This window comes from Salarias fasciatus, chromosome 18 (assembly GCF_902148845.1).
Source record: "Salarias fasciatus chromosome 18, fSalaFa1.1, whole genome shotgun sequence".
Classification (NCBI taxonomy): Eukaryota; Metazoa; Chordata; class Actinopteri; order Blenniiformes; family Blenniidae; genus Salarias; species Salarias fasciatus.
The window spans coordinates 19004683-19022804 of NC_043762.1; the positions used below are offsets into that span (position 1 = coordinate 19004683).

The 18122-nt window shown below is 42.3% G+C and overlaps 1 protein-coding gene across 3 annotated transcripts in view; it reads right to left on the reverse strand.

Annotated features, from left to right (window-relative positions):
- The window catches only part of cdh24b (cadherin 24, type 2b), a 137540-nt gene that overhangs the window by 59791 nt on the left and 59627 nt on the right, over positions 1 to 18122 (reverse strand). For all 3 annotated transcript variants that reach the window (XM_030115347.1, XM_030115346.1, XM_030115348.1), the window contains exon 3: positions 8802 to 9096. In XM_030115347.1, the coding sequence (XP_029971207.1) occupies positions 8802 to 9096 (295 nt within the window). The remainder of the gene's footprint in view (positions 1 to 8801; positions 9097 to 18122) is intronic.

The following is an 18122-nucleotide window of genomic DNA, read 5'->3' on the forward strand; positions in this document are numbered from 1 at the left end:
AATCGGGGGGGTTATCGACAGATGGTAGGTGTAAAGTCTGAAAGGGCTTCACCAACAGACTGCCACAGGAGACCAGAGAGCTTTGTGTGTGTGAGAGAGTGTGAAGGAGAGAGAAGGCTGCAGGAAATGGGTTTTCAGTCAGTCGCGATGGAGACAAATTAAAGGATTTTTGTAGTTATTACTCAGGTCGTCTCTATATGATGGAAAGTACTTCTGAAGTATTTCCACATCAAGTATTTCCATGACCTTTGTGCACCTGTAGACCACTAAATCATGGAGAGATTTGCTTTGTGCCTCTCTCTCTATCTCTCTCTCTCAACATATTAATAACAACCTAACTTTAAAGTTCTTTGTCCTCTCAAAGAAGCATTTTTCCTTTTCTTCTCGAAGTTGAAAGTTTGAGCTTGTCCGTACAAACTCATGCACGATATGTACAAAGGCTGGTTTCAACATTAATCTGTTGAAGGGAGAAAGTTTTCCAGTTTTATTGAGCGGCCCCACAACCACAGTTCATGACACAACAACTTTTTTTTGAAAGTCGATCTGCAAGCAGAGTAAAACCTACAGCAGTGTGATGCGAGGCTGTAATATATTCAGTGTGAGCACAACAAGTACGGAATAAAAAGTGAAGCGAGAGATAAATTTCGTCTATTCAATGCTGAAAAAAAGAATGTGGGAATCAGAAAACTATAGATTCTTTAGTTTGATGGAAAAAGCAGCGATTCGGAAAATGTTTCTATGATCACGAAAAACTAGAAATCAATAAGCATCTTTGAAAAGAATATAAATAATATTAGGGAAGCCGTGTATCAATGCTTTGGTAATAGAGAACATTGCTAATATCAACTGAACATTCAGGTCGACTGTTAAACACAATAACATTGAGTATCTTGAAAATGACATGATCTGTAGCAAATACAGACAATACAGGAGAAACTGTTAATGTAAAAAAAAAAATCAATATTTGATCTTTCTTCTGTAACATTTTCCAAACCGTGGTAGTTTGTTAACCTTTTCATTTTTAACTTTTGTTTCTTGATTATTGTGCTTTTGACTTTGGCCCTTTGGTCATCAAGCATGAAAATAATCTTAAATAATCCATAAATTGAAATTAAGGATGAAAAACGTATTACATGTTTTCTGTAGAGCTTCATAACTGCAATCAATGCATTTTTTTTTCTCCATATTTGCTACTACTTTTCTGAATTTGTAAGCACATTGCATGAAAGCATAACACATGACAGTTAGGTTGGATATCGATATCAAGAGAATGATAAATTTGCAATAAGTTGTGCCGCCCTGAACAAAAAAGACATTCAAGTATTTACAGTAATTCATTGAGTTATATTGAACAGAATATCTATTTTTCCAAACTGATTAAGCGTGCTCAGTAAAAAACCTGTGAACTCTTTTCACTTCATACATCGAATGGAAGTAGATTCAAACTGTCGAAAGGACAAATCTGGTCTGTTTCACTGACTCCTGTGACACCAATTTTCCTTCTTCCATCTAATTATTCGACAGAAATATTCTACTTGATGACTGCAATGTGACTATGACAAAAAATAAATAAATAAAAACCGCCAATCCTCATAAATATGTCATCCAGTAAACTGCGGCAAAACAAACACACGCACACACACTTCTGAGTGTGTTGTTTATGCACCCTACTGCCCTACAATGCAATGCCCAAGGGACACAAGGAAGCTGCAAAAGACGAAAACAAAATAAATTCATATGCTGTCAGTTGAAATGCATTCGCTGTATTTCACCACAAAGCGGAGGGCGGGAATCTCACTTATCAGTTCAAAGTTAGCGGAGCGAGCGAAGTGTGACCGGCATGTTGATATATACACTATCCAGCTACTTCTAGCAGAGAAAAGTTTTTTACAGTGTTCAGCTGTTTTTTTTTTTTTTTTTTTATATTTATTTTGTTGTTTAATTCTTTTAAAAGTCCTTCGATTTTTCATCGAGCAAGAAAAAAACATGAAGTGACCACAGCACTATCTGCACTTAATGTTGTTTTTCTCTAAAAGCTACCACACACACGCACACACACACACACACACACACAAAGTACCAGTGCATTACTCTATGGCCTGTCCTTCTTTTCGCTGTATCCTATGGACGTAAGTAGAAAAGCTTTTTGCTTCGGCAGAAGTGAAAAAAGCGTCAGTCCTAAGGATCACCCAGTTTGACTCGGAGGTTGGTGCAACAAGTGCAAAGCAGATTCAGGCCTATTGGTATGCACCCTGCCAACCGTGCTATACAGCCAGTCACACTCCACAAGGATCAAATATTCACACTGCCACGCACCCGGCTGGAAAGCATGTTGGAGCTATACGACATCTGTCCTCTGGGGAAAAGGAAAGGGAATTGTTCCCTAGTTCTTTTTATACATATATCCATATATGAGAATATCAGTTTTTAATATTTATACTCAAGGTTAAACTTTGAATGTGAGTCATCCTCCCAGAATACTGATACACATCTGGCAAGATGCGGATACCCAGCCGAGTGAAACCAACACAAAACACTCGCAGACGCACCTTCCAGGCTGGGGATCTGGCTCGGCTCCAGCGCATCTCATTACCCGCCCTCCACCCGCTCACCTCCGCCCGCGCTCCTAAACGCCTGTTGTAACGAGTCTTTGATGGGATCCTCTATCTCCCTCGGTCACGTGCGGCGCAAAGCGTCTCGGTAAATATTGAACAGTCGAGTAAATATTGAATCCATGATTGACTGAACAAGTCAATCTGAAGATTGAGCCGCTGCGAGAAGCAGACGCTCATAAGGAAGCTGATAGGATTACAAAACAGCGCTCGTCTCCATCACCCTCCCTCCCCGGGCGCTGCTGGCAGGGTCATTATTCTAATCTGAATTAAACAATTCACCGCAAGAGGGGACCTTGATGTTGGGGGAAAAAACCTTTAAGTGGCAGATGGTGAGGACCTCTGGCCAAATTCGCTGAACTTTCTGAACTAACCAGTTTAGGGGTGAATTATTTAAAATAATACCCTCTCTTCTCTGGCAAATTCAAAAGTTTTCCTGAAAGCAATTCAGCTTTGCTTTAAAAGCGCAAGAGTGCTTCCTAATAGTGGAACCCATTTTCAAGAGGCTAAACAGAGTTTAAATGGAGATTAGAGTACTTTTTGTACATACAAACTGTTTCCCACAGGCTCTCTGAAGTCATGCTTTGAATCACAATCCCAGATAGAGGCTGTCACTCCAACATCTCACCTACTTCTGCCCGTACAGTTTATGAAATATCAATCTGAAGGTTTGGTACAAGATATTTAGCATCACGGGAACATCATGTTTCCCCCTACTGCCATATTTCAAGCGCAAATCAAATAACGTCGTTAAAAATGGCGGATCATTTAATCAAGAGTGTCAATTATCTTTTACTGTATTTGACACATATTTCAATAAATGGTTTATTCAGTTTTGTTTACATTCAATTGTTAAACTGCATTAGGAGAACAAAAATATATTCCCAAACTCAAAATTTCATATTGTATTGCATTGTTTACCACAAACACTATGTGTTTCTCTCACCTAAGGTCCCTGAACTGACACAGGATTTAAAAGGCAATTGCTCTGGAAACCCGCTTTTATTGCCCGCCACGATTCTCTGAATCCATTCATTTTGAATAATCCAGCATTTCTGCCACAGTAACAGCATTTCGCATCGCCCTGCTTCACACACAGGGAGGTTTTGTTTTCTCTAAACTAAAAGGGAAAAAAAAAGAAAAAAAAAACGGGTTGTGAGCACACGTGGGAGTGGCCAACTAGTTCTTACCATACTGGAAAGAGGCTGCGGCAGGGTGCATTCATAATGAGAAGGCAGAACAGACAGGTAGTAACTCCACTGAAGCAGACTGTATCGCCTAGAAATGTTGCACATACTGTGTTTGCAGTCTTCTGCGCATGCATTTTGTATGCTCAAGTGATTAAACGCTTCCTATAGAGTTCTTCATACCCAGAAAGTGCTTGCGCATGAATACAATTAAGACACTGCTGCAGAAGCCAAAATGAATACAATGGCCTGTTTCAGCCATTTACATGAATACATAACAGTGGGACTTCACATTATGATAATAACAGCAATATTATTATTATAATAAAGCGGACTTGTTTGATGTGTGCATAATTACAGGCAGCACATATTTCCATTTTTTGACTGCAAAGGGAAATCTGTTCACTGTATCGTTCCTGCTGCTGTATGACGGCTACAGGTATTTAATCAACCAAAAAAAAGCAAGGGTCTCATACATCCTGCAAACAGCTTTGGTGACAGTGTCATTAAAAATCAGCTATTAATCTAACTTATTACACATTCTGTCTGCGCCACATTCAAACTGTATCCCCATTTGCATTTGGCTTTTGGATTTTGGAGCAGTGTGTGTGTGTGTGTGTGTGTGTGTGTGTGTGTGCGGGAGAACAACAACTCCAGCCATGGAATTTTCTCTGTCTGGTGTGAGCGGCCGGAAACAGAGATGCAATTTCATGCCAAAAAGAGTAATAAAATTGAACCGTACCACCTGACCTGGCCAGTCTCACAACAACAAATGAGGCTGCACCAACATTTGAGCTTTTATATGAAGCTATAAAATATTCTTGCAAACTTAGATTACATTTTATATTTGGCATATACTAGTTCAGGCTTCTATAACTGCATCAGAGGGAGGTAAAGCAAACGCCCTACATGTGATGACATTATCCAGGACAAATGCCCTTTATCACATGCTGCTTTTAGCTTGGACCTGCACCGAGAGCCCTTTAGAAAATATATCGGGGTGTAACTGCAGGCGAAGGGCATCCAGGACTCTACAGATCCTACTATTTTGACTCGTGGCACACAGGAGATTCACAGCCACTAACATTTCAGTCATGCAGCCCGATTCTTTATAATTTATAGTATTTACTGGGTTATTTTCAGAGTGAACTCGGCTTCGCAAAGCTGGAAGAGGAACACAGCACGGATCAAATAGTTTTGCGATTACCAAATCATATGGCTGCTCATGATTAATTAGTTCACTTATGATCAGTTACATCTATTGGACTGCCAGAATGTTCTAATATACATTCAACTTTTATAGGGTGAAAAACACTAAGAGCTGATTATTTCAATGTTCAAATTAATATCTTTATAGTAGGAAGAAGTAAAACGTATTTACTACCCCCTTTTCTAATTTTCAATCGTAAAATCTTCACATCTTATAAACTGAGCAAAATGATACCACTTTTGTTTCTGCTCCCAGTTCTCATGAGCTGACCTCAAAGATCTAAGACTTGCTTCTATGTAACCTAAACGTCTACCTCTCTCAAATATTGCTGGCAAATGTGTCTAAATCTGTGTCCGTGAGCACTTCTGCCATGCCAAGTCAATCCGTCCACCTCACTGTTGTGGCAGATCAAGATACTGATTGTGGATTTTGCTGTTGCACTCCGTGCGTTTATTTATTTCTTTATTTATTTATCAGGGACAGCGCATATTGATCAACACTTCTTTTCCCAATAAGAGTGTAAATATGCCAGAATTAGCTAATTTACATCTGAGTTGGACTCGTTATTCCTCCATAAATCCAAATAAAGCCCATTTCCGCTCTAAAATGACCACGTAAACGCCTCTAAACTGCATTCAGAATTAAGTTTAAATCTGAATAGACCGGCGGGTTTATTCTCCTTTAGAAGCAGAATTACATATGCTGGTTAGGCGCGCCTTCATTCTGGTCGTTCTGCTCCGCCGTGATGACGCAATATTCCAAGATGGTGGCCTGTAGTCCACTTTTCGACTCATACGGAGACAACTTGTCTAACGGCAGTTTTAGAAGGATTGGATATAATGAAACGAGCGGATCGACGGGTGATTAGCGATGTGGACATTTTCAAAGCCTTTCAAAAGAAAGATGAGAAAAACGGACGGCTAAAGTTTGATTACAACATCAGCTGGACTGCAGAAATGTAAGTGGCATTACTTTTCAGAGACAGTGAAAGTCTACTTCATTCTGCAGAGGAATTCTCACCTTGTTCAACCTAATCTTGACTTTAAGCTCTTGGGAGAGATGTGCTGTACTTGGTAACTATATTTAGCGATGGCTGCATATTTGCTATCATTCACAGCAGATGACAGCGAGGTGAAAAGGGAACAAGTGTTAATCTGACTTTTTACAGATTTACTGACAGATCTGCAACCGAAGTTTCAGGCAACCTGTGTTTTAAATAACTAATATTTCAGTTTTCCTTTCAGCAGCAATCGGGTCGAACATATTTACCGACATGTTAATGTGAATCTGACTTGATCAGATGTGACTGACGCTTCCCAGACCAAATGTTGCTCGCTCTTCACACAGATATTGCTAAATCAGCTCTCTGGCTCAAACCAATAAAAACCAATCATAAGAAAAGACAGCTTTCCTCTACTTGTGCAGAAAAACACTCTCCTCGTGTTGAACTGCATCACATTTCAGAAGATGCTTTTCAAGGTCTTCAAAGTCTTGAATTTTAAGTTGATTATGTAAATAAGTGTTTTATGTAGTCTGCGTTTATGGAGGCAGCATTAGATGAATGTGGACTTGCATGGTTTGATTTTATTACAGATAAACCAGTGGAAAAAAAAAAACTGCCAATATGGACAGGTGATATGTAATGCAGATTCCTGCCTGTGCCGTCACCATGATGTGGCGGTGCGCGGCATGATTAAAGCCAACAGCTTTGGAGAACGATCAATCAGAAAGATTGTTTTTTTTATCAGCTGTAGTAGGCTCTGTAAATGGTGTTTTGATTTCAGACTCTGTGTTTAGTTTTAAATAAACACTCCCTCAGTCTGCATTGTTACAAAAAAACAAAAACAAAAAAAAAAACCTATCAACTGGTTTTATTGCCCTACAAATTACACCAGGTTTTCTTCACCATACAATAAAGCAATCTTCATTCTGATGAGGGTTAAAAACTCCCTGCGTATGAAATGGTGATTTGGTCTGAATGAATAAGCAAAAAGCTGTAATTTTAAAGCCATGCTGTAATGCTCGAGGCCTGTATAGCTGCAGCCGTCACAGCTTCGCATTAAAGACATCTATGGCAACATTATTATGCTCGCTGTATTTCAAATATTAGTTCACGTTCCGTCATTAGGTGATTTTCATAATAGGTGTTTATATTGCAGTCAATCTGAAGTAACTTTCCAACACCAACTCCATCATTGGATTTAATTTGTGATTGATAATTGCCGCTTTGCATTTTTCAATACTTCATGAGTGTAATAGACGTTTACATGAAGGCAGGATAAAGCAGACGAACAAATTAATCCGCTGAACAAAATGCTTACAGACAATTGACCTGACTGAGAAAGAAGTGAAACGCACAATTCGCTGTGGTCAAGTAGCAACATCCATCATCTGGTGGCTCGACAGCAGCGGCTGGATGATACTTTATCCTGATTAAACAGTAAACCAATAAAAACATTATGGCCTCGGTTTTTATACAGATTGCAGTTTAAATAGCCTGCCAGGTCGAGGTGAGCTCTTAACTCTGCCGCTGACGTTCTAATATTTTCTGAATCGTGTTTTTGCTCTCGTTGCTCAATCACCGTGGAGGAAGGGCATGAACGATGAGACGAAGAAATGTCTCCGACATGCTACGAAGGTTCAAGCCAAAGGAGCAAGAGAGGAAGCTCTCCACATCCAGCCCCGAGACGACATGACCTTCAGATCCGCTTTTCAAATGCTGAGGCCATCTTATCAGAGAACAATGACACTGCCTCTGTGTTGCTAGATTAAAGATTCAACAAGTTGATTAGATTTCAAGAAGTTGCTGGATGAAAGGTTCAACACGGGAAAAAAAAAAAAAGAATCTTTCTTTTTGAAAAATGTAACACATCTCTGTTGTCTGGACGGCAGATAGCAATATATCCAAGTTAAGACTGTGGGGAAAATGCAACAAATTGGATTGCTGTGGACTACTGAGCAAGTCAGATCACAGCGAAAGTTCAGACAGTCAAGTCTGAAGCGCTTTTCCTCCAGGATAAAACTTTGCTGATCATTTGTATTCTGGTGGCCTAAAACACACAGTTTGTATTTGTGCGGCGTGGTTCGTCGCAAATTTATCAGCATCATGAGCGCAACGTGAGCATATTGCAACTGAACTGAAACATGCAACTGACTGATCTGCAGTGAAATATATGGCTTAATGCTTTCAAGCTGTGCAAGTTCAATCAGAGGGGGCCGTTCCTGGTCTGGACTGAATTTCACTCCATCATTTCACCGTTACATCATTCCTGATGGAGACAGAGAAAAAGTTGGAGACAAAACAGCATCGAAACCAGGGAAACAACAGCAAAGTCAAAATACTGCTGGCCCTCAAAAATGCTGCTGTTTGTAAGTTCTGACATTTTGTTAATATTTTCCAGGGAGGATGAAACTGTTACATCTGGTTAAACTGGGTCTGAGAAGCAAAAGGATAATCACAACGAAACTGAAGCCCAACGTCATCCTAAAACTGTTAAATAAAGCAAAACTATCAAAGCATTACAGTTTTTTGTGTCCTATTTGAAATGATAATTTGATACTAGCAGTGAATTGAGAGTTCAAATAATAAATTTGGTAACCGTGGTTTAATTCGCTGACTAGTTAAACAGAAATAGCAGTGGGTGAAAACCATATTTAATCATTTCAATATTTTGAGGCCTTTCAGAAGCTTTTCATTAATTTGATCTTTTATCTCACCGTGTCTGCTTCACTTTGCATCTGTGTTTCACCTCTATGTGCGCTGTAATTAACATCAAAATCAACATACAGTACCTATATTTGCCATTTCGGGAACGGTGGCGCTGTAGGGCCCCTCGTCAAACACCGGCGGGTTGTCGTTGATGTCCTGCACCCGGATGATGAACTGTGACGAGGGCTCCAGGGCCCGGTCGGTCTGCCTGTCGGTGGCCGTGGCGATGAGACGGTACTCGTCCTTCTCCTCACGGTCCAGCGGCTTGGTGACGTGGATGTTGCCCGTTTTCTCATCGATCACGAAGACCGAGCCGGCGCCCTCGCCTCGCAGGACATACTTAGTGCGTCCGTCATTCCTGTCCATATCGGTGTGGAGCTACATGAGAGTTTGGAAAGAAATGAGGACAGGCGGGAATGCAAAGGGTGGAAGGGGGGGAAAAGACGAGAGTGAACACCAGTTAAAAATCAAGTTTGTTTTCCTTTTTGAGGCAGGCGGTGAAGACAAAACGAACAGATTATCCCCCTGCATGCCTCCAGGATATAATGAATTTAAAGAGAAGCGCAAAAAAAAAAAAGAAATGAGCACAATGCCTCCCTCTCTCTCGCTGACACACATACACACCTTCCTGCCACTGACTACGTCTCATCTTTCTGTTTCTGCCATATGAGCAGTTATTAACCTGGATCTCCTTAATCTCAACGATATCCAAAACACATGCTCTCCCACTCACACTTAAAGCCTCCATTCAGCTCCCAGCAGCTGTGGACAGCTTACTAGTCTGTGCACACGCAGTTCCGCGTCTCTTTAATGAAAGCGCCAAATCAAGGGAATAACGAACAGTAGGCCAATCAATTATTCCTGAACTAATAGGTGTGCATGAGCAGCGGTGGAGGGCTGCCTGGCGGTGGGACGTGAAGTATCGATCACCGTCCTGTGTTGAGTTTTATTGGATCAGCGCCTGGCGGGAAGGCAGAGCGGCAGAGCCACCGGCGTCCTCTCATGCAGGGAGAGGTAATATCAGGGAAGGCTCCACACTGTCCTTCGTCCCCAACGAGAAAGACAAGCCAGGAGGATTCAGTGAGCACATCAAGATTCAATCTCATTACCCCCATACCGACGTGAATCGAATGGCAAACTGTGACCAAGTAAAGAAAGAGAAGGCGGGAAAAAAAAAAGAAAAGAAAAGGGGGGCACTAAATTAGGCGTCAGTGTGACATTGTGACTTCAGATGGAGAGAAGAGAACGCAGTCCTGGCCTGGGTGGGGATGGGGGTTTAGCTCAGGGAAGCATTGTTGCGTGGCAACAGCTAAGCACATTTGCGAAATGAAATGAGAATGGATACTGTGAATCGAAATGTTCATTTACTTTGAGCACGGCCATTTTTCAAGGGGAGGTGGGGGGGGGGATGGTACGGATACGGCGGCTTCCTGGGGGGTAAACGATAAGCACGGATGTTGACAAGGCTGTTTATAGCAAAAGAAAGCATTTATAAGTGCGGGCTGTCAGTTAAAAGCGAAAACTATTCCAACAACACGGCGCAAAGTCAAAAGTTAAACAACACTTCACCTTGAGAGGATCCCTTTATTTTAATGACAGTGCAAATTGGAAAATCTAAAAGCACTCTCACTAGCATTAGAAGGGGCTGTGTGAGCAGTATGCACAAACCAGACTCAAACCCAGAGCTGCTGTGAAGGCTCTCCACCGTACACCATGTAATATAAATGAAGGGGGTTCTCTTTGATCGGCTTTACTACAAACCGGGCTGCTTAGCTGCTTACAGTGGCCCTGTGTTCAAGTGACTCCCCACTCAATTTCTCATAGCTTCAACTAAAGCAGAGTTTAAAATAGCGGTAAAGTCTTTGTAGTACACTCTGTCAGAGACAAAGGAGGCTGATTTGGACTTATGGCACCAGCAGCTACAGCAGAACCGCCTCTGTCTGAGTCTAACGAACGCAAAGAGATCAGCAGCGCCGAATGAACACATACAATACTTCATGTACACAAGTGCAGTTTGAGCATTTCCATTTAATATGAATTATTCTATGTTAACCAATATTACTACACTAATGTTGAAATTACTCTTCTTTTCATATCTGCACCGTGAGCGTCACCAAAACCACCGTGATATGAAAGGGAGGAAAGCGGCTTGAGAAAATAACACCAATAGAAGGTGCGTATCTGGGGTCACATTCCAGGTAACATCATTAAATACGGGTTTTTTCACATTTGAACATCTAATGCGGTGTCGTTTCAGTACACAGCTGAATGACACCATGTTTCACCAAAAGGAAGGAATCAGAGAGAGAGAAATGTGCTCTCACTCCTTCATAACATTTTTCTGATGATTCTTCAAAGGAATTTCTCAAGTTGTGCAAGGTCAAACGAGCTCGAACTGCAGCAACTACGACAGAAAAATGCTGCTTATTCACTCACAGATCACCACTAGTGTTATATTAATGTCATAATGATGAATGCATATTTAACAATACACAAAGATTTACGGGTCACAGTTCTTACTGTTCTCATAATGTTACCTCAATCTGACTTTTACTTCATAAAGGGGAAAAAAACAAAACCATAAAAAACACACTAAAAGCCAAAATACCAAATGAGAATCTCCTCATTCTTCTGATCCACCTGAACCACACTTCTCAGTCAGTCCTCAGGAACCGACTCGAGGAACTCACAAGCAGGTCTGCGCTCATTAAAAATCCCCTGATTTGAATGCGGAGCACGAGCTGTGCTGCTGAAGCTATGCATTTAGCAGGCGGGTGGATTATGATGCTCTTATGGTGCTTTCAAAACCTTCTCTGCACATTTTTTTTTTTTTTTTTTTGGTTTTGTTTTTTTCCCCACAGTGAAAATGAGTTGAGCACTTCATATTCCTAACAAACTACCACATTAATGTGTCGCCACACACGCAGCTTCAGGGAGCGTTGTTTTTGTTTTTGTTTCTTTTTGCGTCCATTTTCAACATCCTCCACTAACACCGAGCCAACGGGAATCTTGTACAGTCACAGATGGAAAAAAATAAAAAATAAAAAGCAGTGGAGTAACTAATAATAGAGATCTCCTCTCTTCAGTTCACGTGAAGTATGTCAGTGTGGCAATGGGGCGGCGTGAACAAAACCAGAGCTCTGAAAACGAAGGCCATCGCTGCTCTTACTCACACCTGTGAACTGCGAGCTGACAGGTGTGTAATAGAAGACCTCCGCTGTATTCAGCCTTTTCCAAACGTTTCTTCCAATTATTCCTCAGTCCTAACCTCAACACCTCACACCGCTCATATCTTATATATAGAAAAAAAAAAAACCTCAACACACTCTCTCTTTATCAGGCTATCAAACAGTGTTTGGAAAAAAATAGTTTCTGAATAGTGTAACCTCCCCTCCAGGAGCGCGCAGTGGAATCTCGCACTGCTCTTGATTCCTCGCAATAACAACAAGAAATGTGACTCCGGGCTTAATATTTACGGCCCAATTAAGGCCCGGCCATGCAAATTCAATCACGGCGTCTGCAGATCCTGTTGAATCACACCCTCCATCGATACGAGTCTTCCAAATGGACCCGAGAATCTCCGGTGAGTGCTCGAAATTGGGTTTTACTGCCCAGCTCCAATAGGTGTGAGTGCACCGTCTAAAGTCATCGTAATAAAGCAGATAAATAGTCTCCATGCGCTTCCTACGGGCAACTCCGGTACAATATACCAGCCTTATTAGAAGCAGGGTTGGAGAAAATCAAGCAAACTAGTCCAAGTTCTACTTCTTCTTCTTCTTCTTTTTTTTTCAAAATGGCACAAGGGAATGGCATCAATAACTCCGACACACCTTACAAATTACCAGCCACTGAAAATCCTGCAAGTACACAGCCGATCGTTACTAAGTCAAGAGTGTGAATACATTTCACTTGAATGAACTTCTTCACTTTTTTCCCCTCTTTTTACGTATATATAACATATTTTGATCCAACAGTAACAGAACACCTGTGAAGCCTTTGTGGGGGTGGGGGGGTGGGGGGGGGGGGGGGTGAAATGCTTTACTGCTTTAAATGAAAAGTGTTTCAATATTGACTAAAACACTCTTCCTGAGTTTCAGCTTCATTCTCATCTTGCGGGGAGGCCAACTGGGGCCAATTGACCAAAACACCCGGCCGGTCCGGACCACCGGAGGAGGCCGCTTCCTCGCTCTCCTTAGCGAAGAGCCATTAACAATCAGAGTCTTAACGGCCCTGCGGCTTAACGAGGGGACTTAACGAGCTTCTTAATGAAGCCCCGGCCATCATTACCGCAGCGAGCGGCGGCGGCGGCGGCGCTGATTGAAAGCACCTCTCACAGTCACTCACAGGCAGGAAGAACCCTGCCCAAGGAAACCAAATCCATTTAAGGGTGACCTCTCACCCTTATCTGCTCCTCCAAGATTGATAGAAGAGCAAAAATGAAGAAGGTATTTAACCAGATATAATGGGAATGGATATTTTATGGTTCCAACAGCACGTTGGAATCTTTCAGCCACTTTTCAGCGTGCAAATATCACCGAATAAGGTTTGATTAAGCACGACTGGCCCTCAACATATTTCACCTCCGGTAACCTGAATATGACATCTCATAATGCCTGCACTCCATATCCCTCTGATATACCATCAAATATATCAACAGCCAAACAATATGAAGGCACTCGCCACAAAAACCAAATTTACTGGCGTGTCACCTCTGCTCGGAGAATGATTTCGCTCTGATAAGCAGCCATATCCATTTTCTTTGGCGCCTGTTGTGTATGCAACACTCAGCCTCCCCAGACTCCTAAATCTCCTCAATTACTTATATTATCATAAGGTAATATGCTTATACTCATATACTCAATTTCACATTTTTGCAATAACCATAAATCATGAAGCGAGGAGGAAAAGTACTCTCTGCCAACCTCTAAATCACTTAAATAACTAATATCCCACATACACAATTTCACATTTCTGCTCCACAATAAATCATAAAAACACCAGGAAAATGCGTTTTTTTTTTCCACAGCTGTGCATTAGCTTAATGAATGTAGATGTTTTTTTTTTCTTTTTTTTCCCCCCACGCACACATTTGGTTTGTGCTCATATGTGCATGCCTGTGTGTGTGTGTGTGTGTGTGTGTGTGTGTGTGTGTGTGCGAGAGAGAGACTGAAAGGAAGGTGAGGTTACAGTTGCAGAAAAAAAAAGAAGACAGTGTGAAAAATGGTCTGGCAGCTCTCATGAAGTGCCAATCGGCGTACAGCGGCTATGCAGGCCACCGCTGAGCGCTATGATTGGCAGCAGGGTTCAATTCCCCAAACACATCGGGGGGAAGAGTTACAAGGGCATCCATGCAAGGGTGAGAACATCCCCCAATCTCCCCCGCAAGCCCATGCAGGAGGCAAAACTATTCATCTTCTGTTTGGCGACTTTAAAATAGCCAGAAGCTCACGAGGCGACCACCAAGTCCACCGACTCGTCAGGCGGTGCGGCGGCGGCGCCGGGCTTCGGGAGAGCTGCAGGCTGGGAATGAGCCGGCTCTGTCATGTCGGCCGGGGAGCGTCGAGCAGGGCAGAGGGGAAAGGGTCAGCCAATCGATTTGGAGCAGCAGACCCACCGATTCAGGGAGACGTCTGAAGAAGGAGGCCGATCGGGGGGAATGCGGCAGCAAAATGAATTTGGGACAGGGCCCGTATGAGTTCAGAGAAGCCCGTGTGAAATGAAAGCTTGCCTCGTGGCCGGCTTACCCACCTCCGCGATATCATTAGTTTTGCTCGAGGGCGTGTGTCGGTGTTTGTGCGCGTATGTGTTTGTGTGTATCTTACGAGACGTGACAATTTTAACAACAGGCTTTCAAGGTGTGTGTGTGTGTGTGAGCGTGTGTGTGTCCTGGACGCAGTAACTTTAAAGTAAGAGGTGTAATGACTCTGAGTCTCCCTCTGCCCCGGCCGGACCTCCACTTGGCACCGCCGAAGCACAGAGTGGACAAAGAGCCAAGGCGTGACTGCGAATGTGTGTGTGTGCTTTGTGGCGGTGCAGTTTGTGTTTGTCTCCAGAGGGCCGCCGGGGACCGACCTGGAGGAGAAGTAACAGTTGAGACGAGGCCAGCGAGTGTGTGGGCTCGGTTAATAGAGCACGGCGCAAAGCGAAGGCCAACATCTACACAGCGACCAATAATTAAAGTCAACAACTGTGAGCCGGCTGTGATCGGCTCTGCCATCATCAGATGCCTCTGCTCACACACGTCCATCTGGAGGGCAGCGGATCCCCATCTGGGCCTCGGAGGAGGGGGGTATGACACCAGGCACATTTGTATTCACAACACATGTGGACACAAGTTCAATAGGTCTGCATGATCTTTTTGCAGATGAAGCTTTGTGGAAAAAGTCAGTCGACCACTCGAATGTGGTCTTTCATGAGATGTGTGCACAGCCGGAGATCCGATCCGCACAGATCCATCTACAAAGCTGTTCGGTTGAAATTACAAATAGATTTTAGTTTTTGACTTAAAGCCTTCACATCACGGTGTAACACAAAACTCAAACCGTCCTCATCAATGCTTGAGGCAGCGAAGGAATCGTAAACATTTCCATCAACATTTCTCGACTTCCAGCAGGTAATTCTCCTGGTTTTTTTTTTTGTTTTGTTTTTTTGATCTACAACAAACAAGCCTGAGACCAAAAAAACTCAATCTATCATTCTTCAGTATCGAGCACATTTTTTCCAAACTACCTGTTTTTGCAGTGTGGTCGTTGACGCACACCTTCAACCCAAACTGTCAATGCTTGGAATTACAATCTCTGACTTTTTGTAAAAATACAATATCGCACAGTTCGAATGAAATCTGCGCTTAAATCAGCATTTCTTTCAAGACAAAACCTCTGCGATCATATATCTGACAGTGTGACACATGTAAGGCTGTGGTTCTATTTTTTTAATCTATTCAAACTATGAATGTGGTATTGTCTCATCCATTTGTCTTTTATTATGTTACACATTTTTAAAATGCCTGTTTTCACAAATGTGATTAAAAAAACCCAATTTCACTGGATATTCTATTTTTCAGATCATGGAGTTTGTGAGAATCTAAATCCTGTATTACACATTTCATAAAATTCCTCTCCACTGCGTTGAGATTTTTTTTATTTATTTATTTTCTACACTTAATAAATCATGCTTAATATATCAGAGATGCTGTAGTTCCTTGGTCCTAACCTGTGAATAATTCATAGCTCTTTCTTTCTTTTTTTGCTTGCCTTATTCTTTATTTTATAAATCTTTTATGACTATTAATAAATAATTTTATTGAAAGCCTCCAAGTTCAACACAGATTCTCCTACAGGTTATTCCAATTGACTGTATGTGGTTATTTTTGGGACTGCATTGAAAATGACTTTGAAATTACAGGGTTTTTCTTTTAATATCTATAATAAAGGCAGCCTTTGTATTTTGCATTTTACTCTACACTTCACGTATCTGTTCCAAGAGGTGCAAAACAAGTAGCTTTCACTAAGGTCACAAAATGCAGACTCTAGAATTCAAACATAAAGATAAATCATTTTAGGCTGAGTCTTAGTCTGATGAGATCCAAACAAGCTGCCACTGATAGAGGAAAATAATAAATCAGACATCTGACAGTCTGTCCCAGCAGACTAAACAAATACAGTAAATGACATCTGAGTTGCATAACGACGCTTTTTTGGACTTCAAGGACCCAATGGCGCTTTTCTAATAAATCACTGATCACATAAAAACAACACAAAAAAAAGGGAAACTGCTTGATTTTGGTGGCAGAAATATGTCTAATTTCACTGCAGGCATCTGAAAATATAATAAATGCTAAAAATAAGTTGAACAAGAAATGCAAAAAGGGTCCTGACGTCTTCTTCAAACGCATTTAAAATGCTAAACAGAGGTAAACAGTGAAGGTCATTACATGAGTCCATGTACAGATCCGCCACAGCGTTTGCAGCATCGAGTCATGAAGGTTTATCATTAACATAACAAGCGCATGCAATCATAATTTCACCTCTGAAAGAAGAGAATTATCTAATTCATTAAAATGCTGGTCCGTTTAAAAAAAAACACCAGATCATCAGTCTACTTGTTCACTGCCAATCAGACTTGCAAAACTGATAGAACAATAACAATTAGACAAGGTATAATTATCCTTAGCTTTAAGCCACAGCTGCAATAAAACCAATAATTGCCGCGATGTGAACGCACCCCCGCCGCGAAGCTCAAACAAACCATTATAAGCCATATGAAAAGACCACCACCGCTAAATGTATGCAAATGAGGATCCGTCCAGGTGTGGCCGACACGCGCGTCCACGCGCATGCAAATCCGTGCTGCTCTCATTCAACTCTAATCAATGCAGACACGCACAACAAAAACATCATCCAATGACGCAGAGGAACTCCAACACAAGCGCAGAAGCAGAGGCCGCCTCTGAGGAGCGCTTGTGACTTCACAAGACAGACCTTCATACTGTGACAAGTCTTAAATTCTGTCTGAACTTTCAATCAAACCCATCCGCGCAGTAAGTGTGCGTGCTGGGGAGGGCGGGGGGAGGGGGGAGAATTCCCTTTAGCTCGCGACGAAATGTCAGACGGTGTTAGAAACCGTCTCCTCTCGCTTCCCCGTCTGTTTGTCTTGCAGCGAGACGCGGTTTAAATTCGTCATGAGGCGCAGCACTTAATTGTTTAGCATCGATCCGCCATTGATCCGCCATTGAAGTTCGGTTAGTGTCGATTGCCTCTTTAATCCGGTTGTGGCGCGGACATGTCGGCCTGTTCCAGTTTGATCTAATTCAGAGAGTCTCTGGAGGGCAAGCTGTGTGGCCTCCACACACACACACACACACGCGCGCACATACAACCACACACACACACACTCAAAGAAAGCAATATCTCTCCCTGTCACACACGCTTCCTCCCACTCACACGCTTCCTAATAGAGCATTCATTATTCATCATTATTAGACTTTTCCTTTAGCACCATAAGCCGTTCAATGCATCCCGCCACTGTTCTCTTCCTCCGCAATACATTATTCAGGACAAAACTGTGCTTTTAGCCTCAGAGTATGCAAATCCCACTTTTGATTATCATAATCAGCTGATGTACGAGAGGGTGTTTGTGCGGCGGCCGGTCGGCTGATTGTTTGTGCTTTATTGCTCCGGCGCTCCACTCTGGCGGTGTGTGCTTCACATCAGATTTTTAGCCGACGGAGACGAGCTTGGAAAAGGCCACTGGAGGCTTAACTCACTGCTGTACATTTAAAGGGCAAATCGCCCACATATATGCCACCACATGCCACTGCCAAGAGGAATGGCTTTTGACAATGGGGAACAAAAAACTGTGTGTGTGTGTGTGTGTGTGTGTGTGTGTGTGTGTGGGGGGGGGGG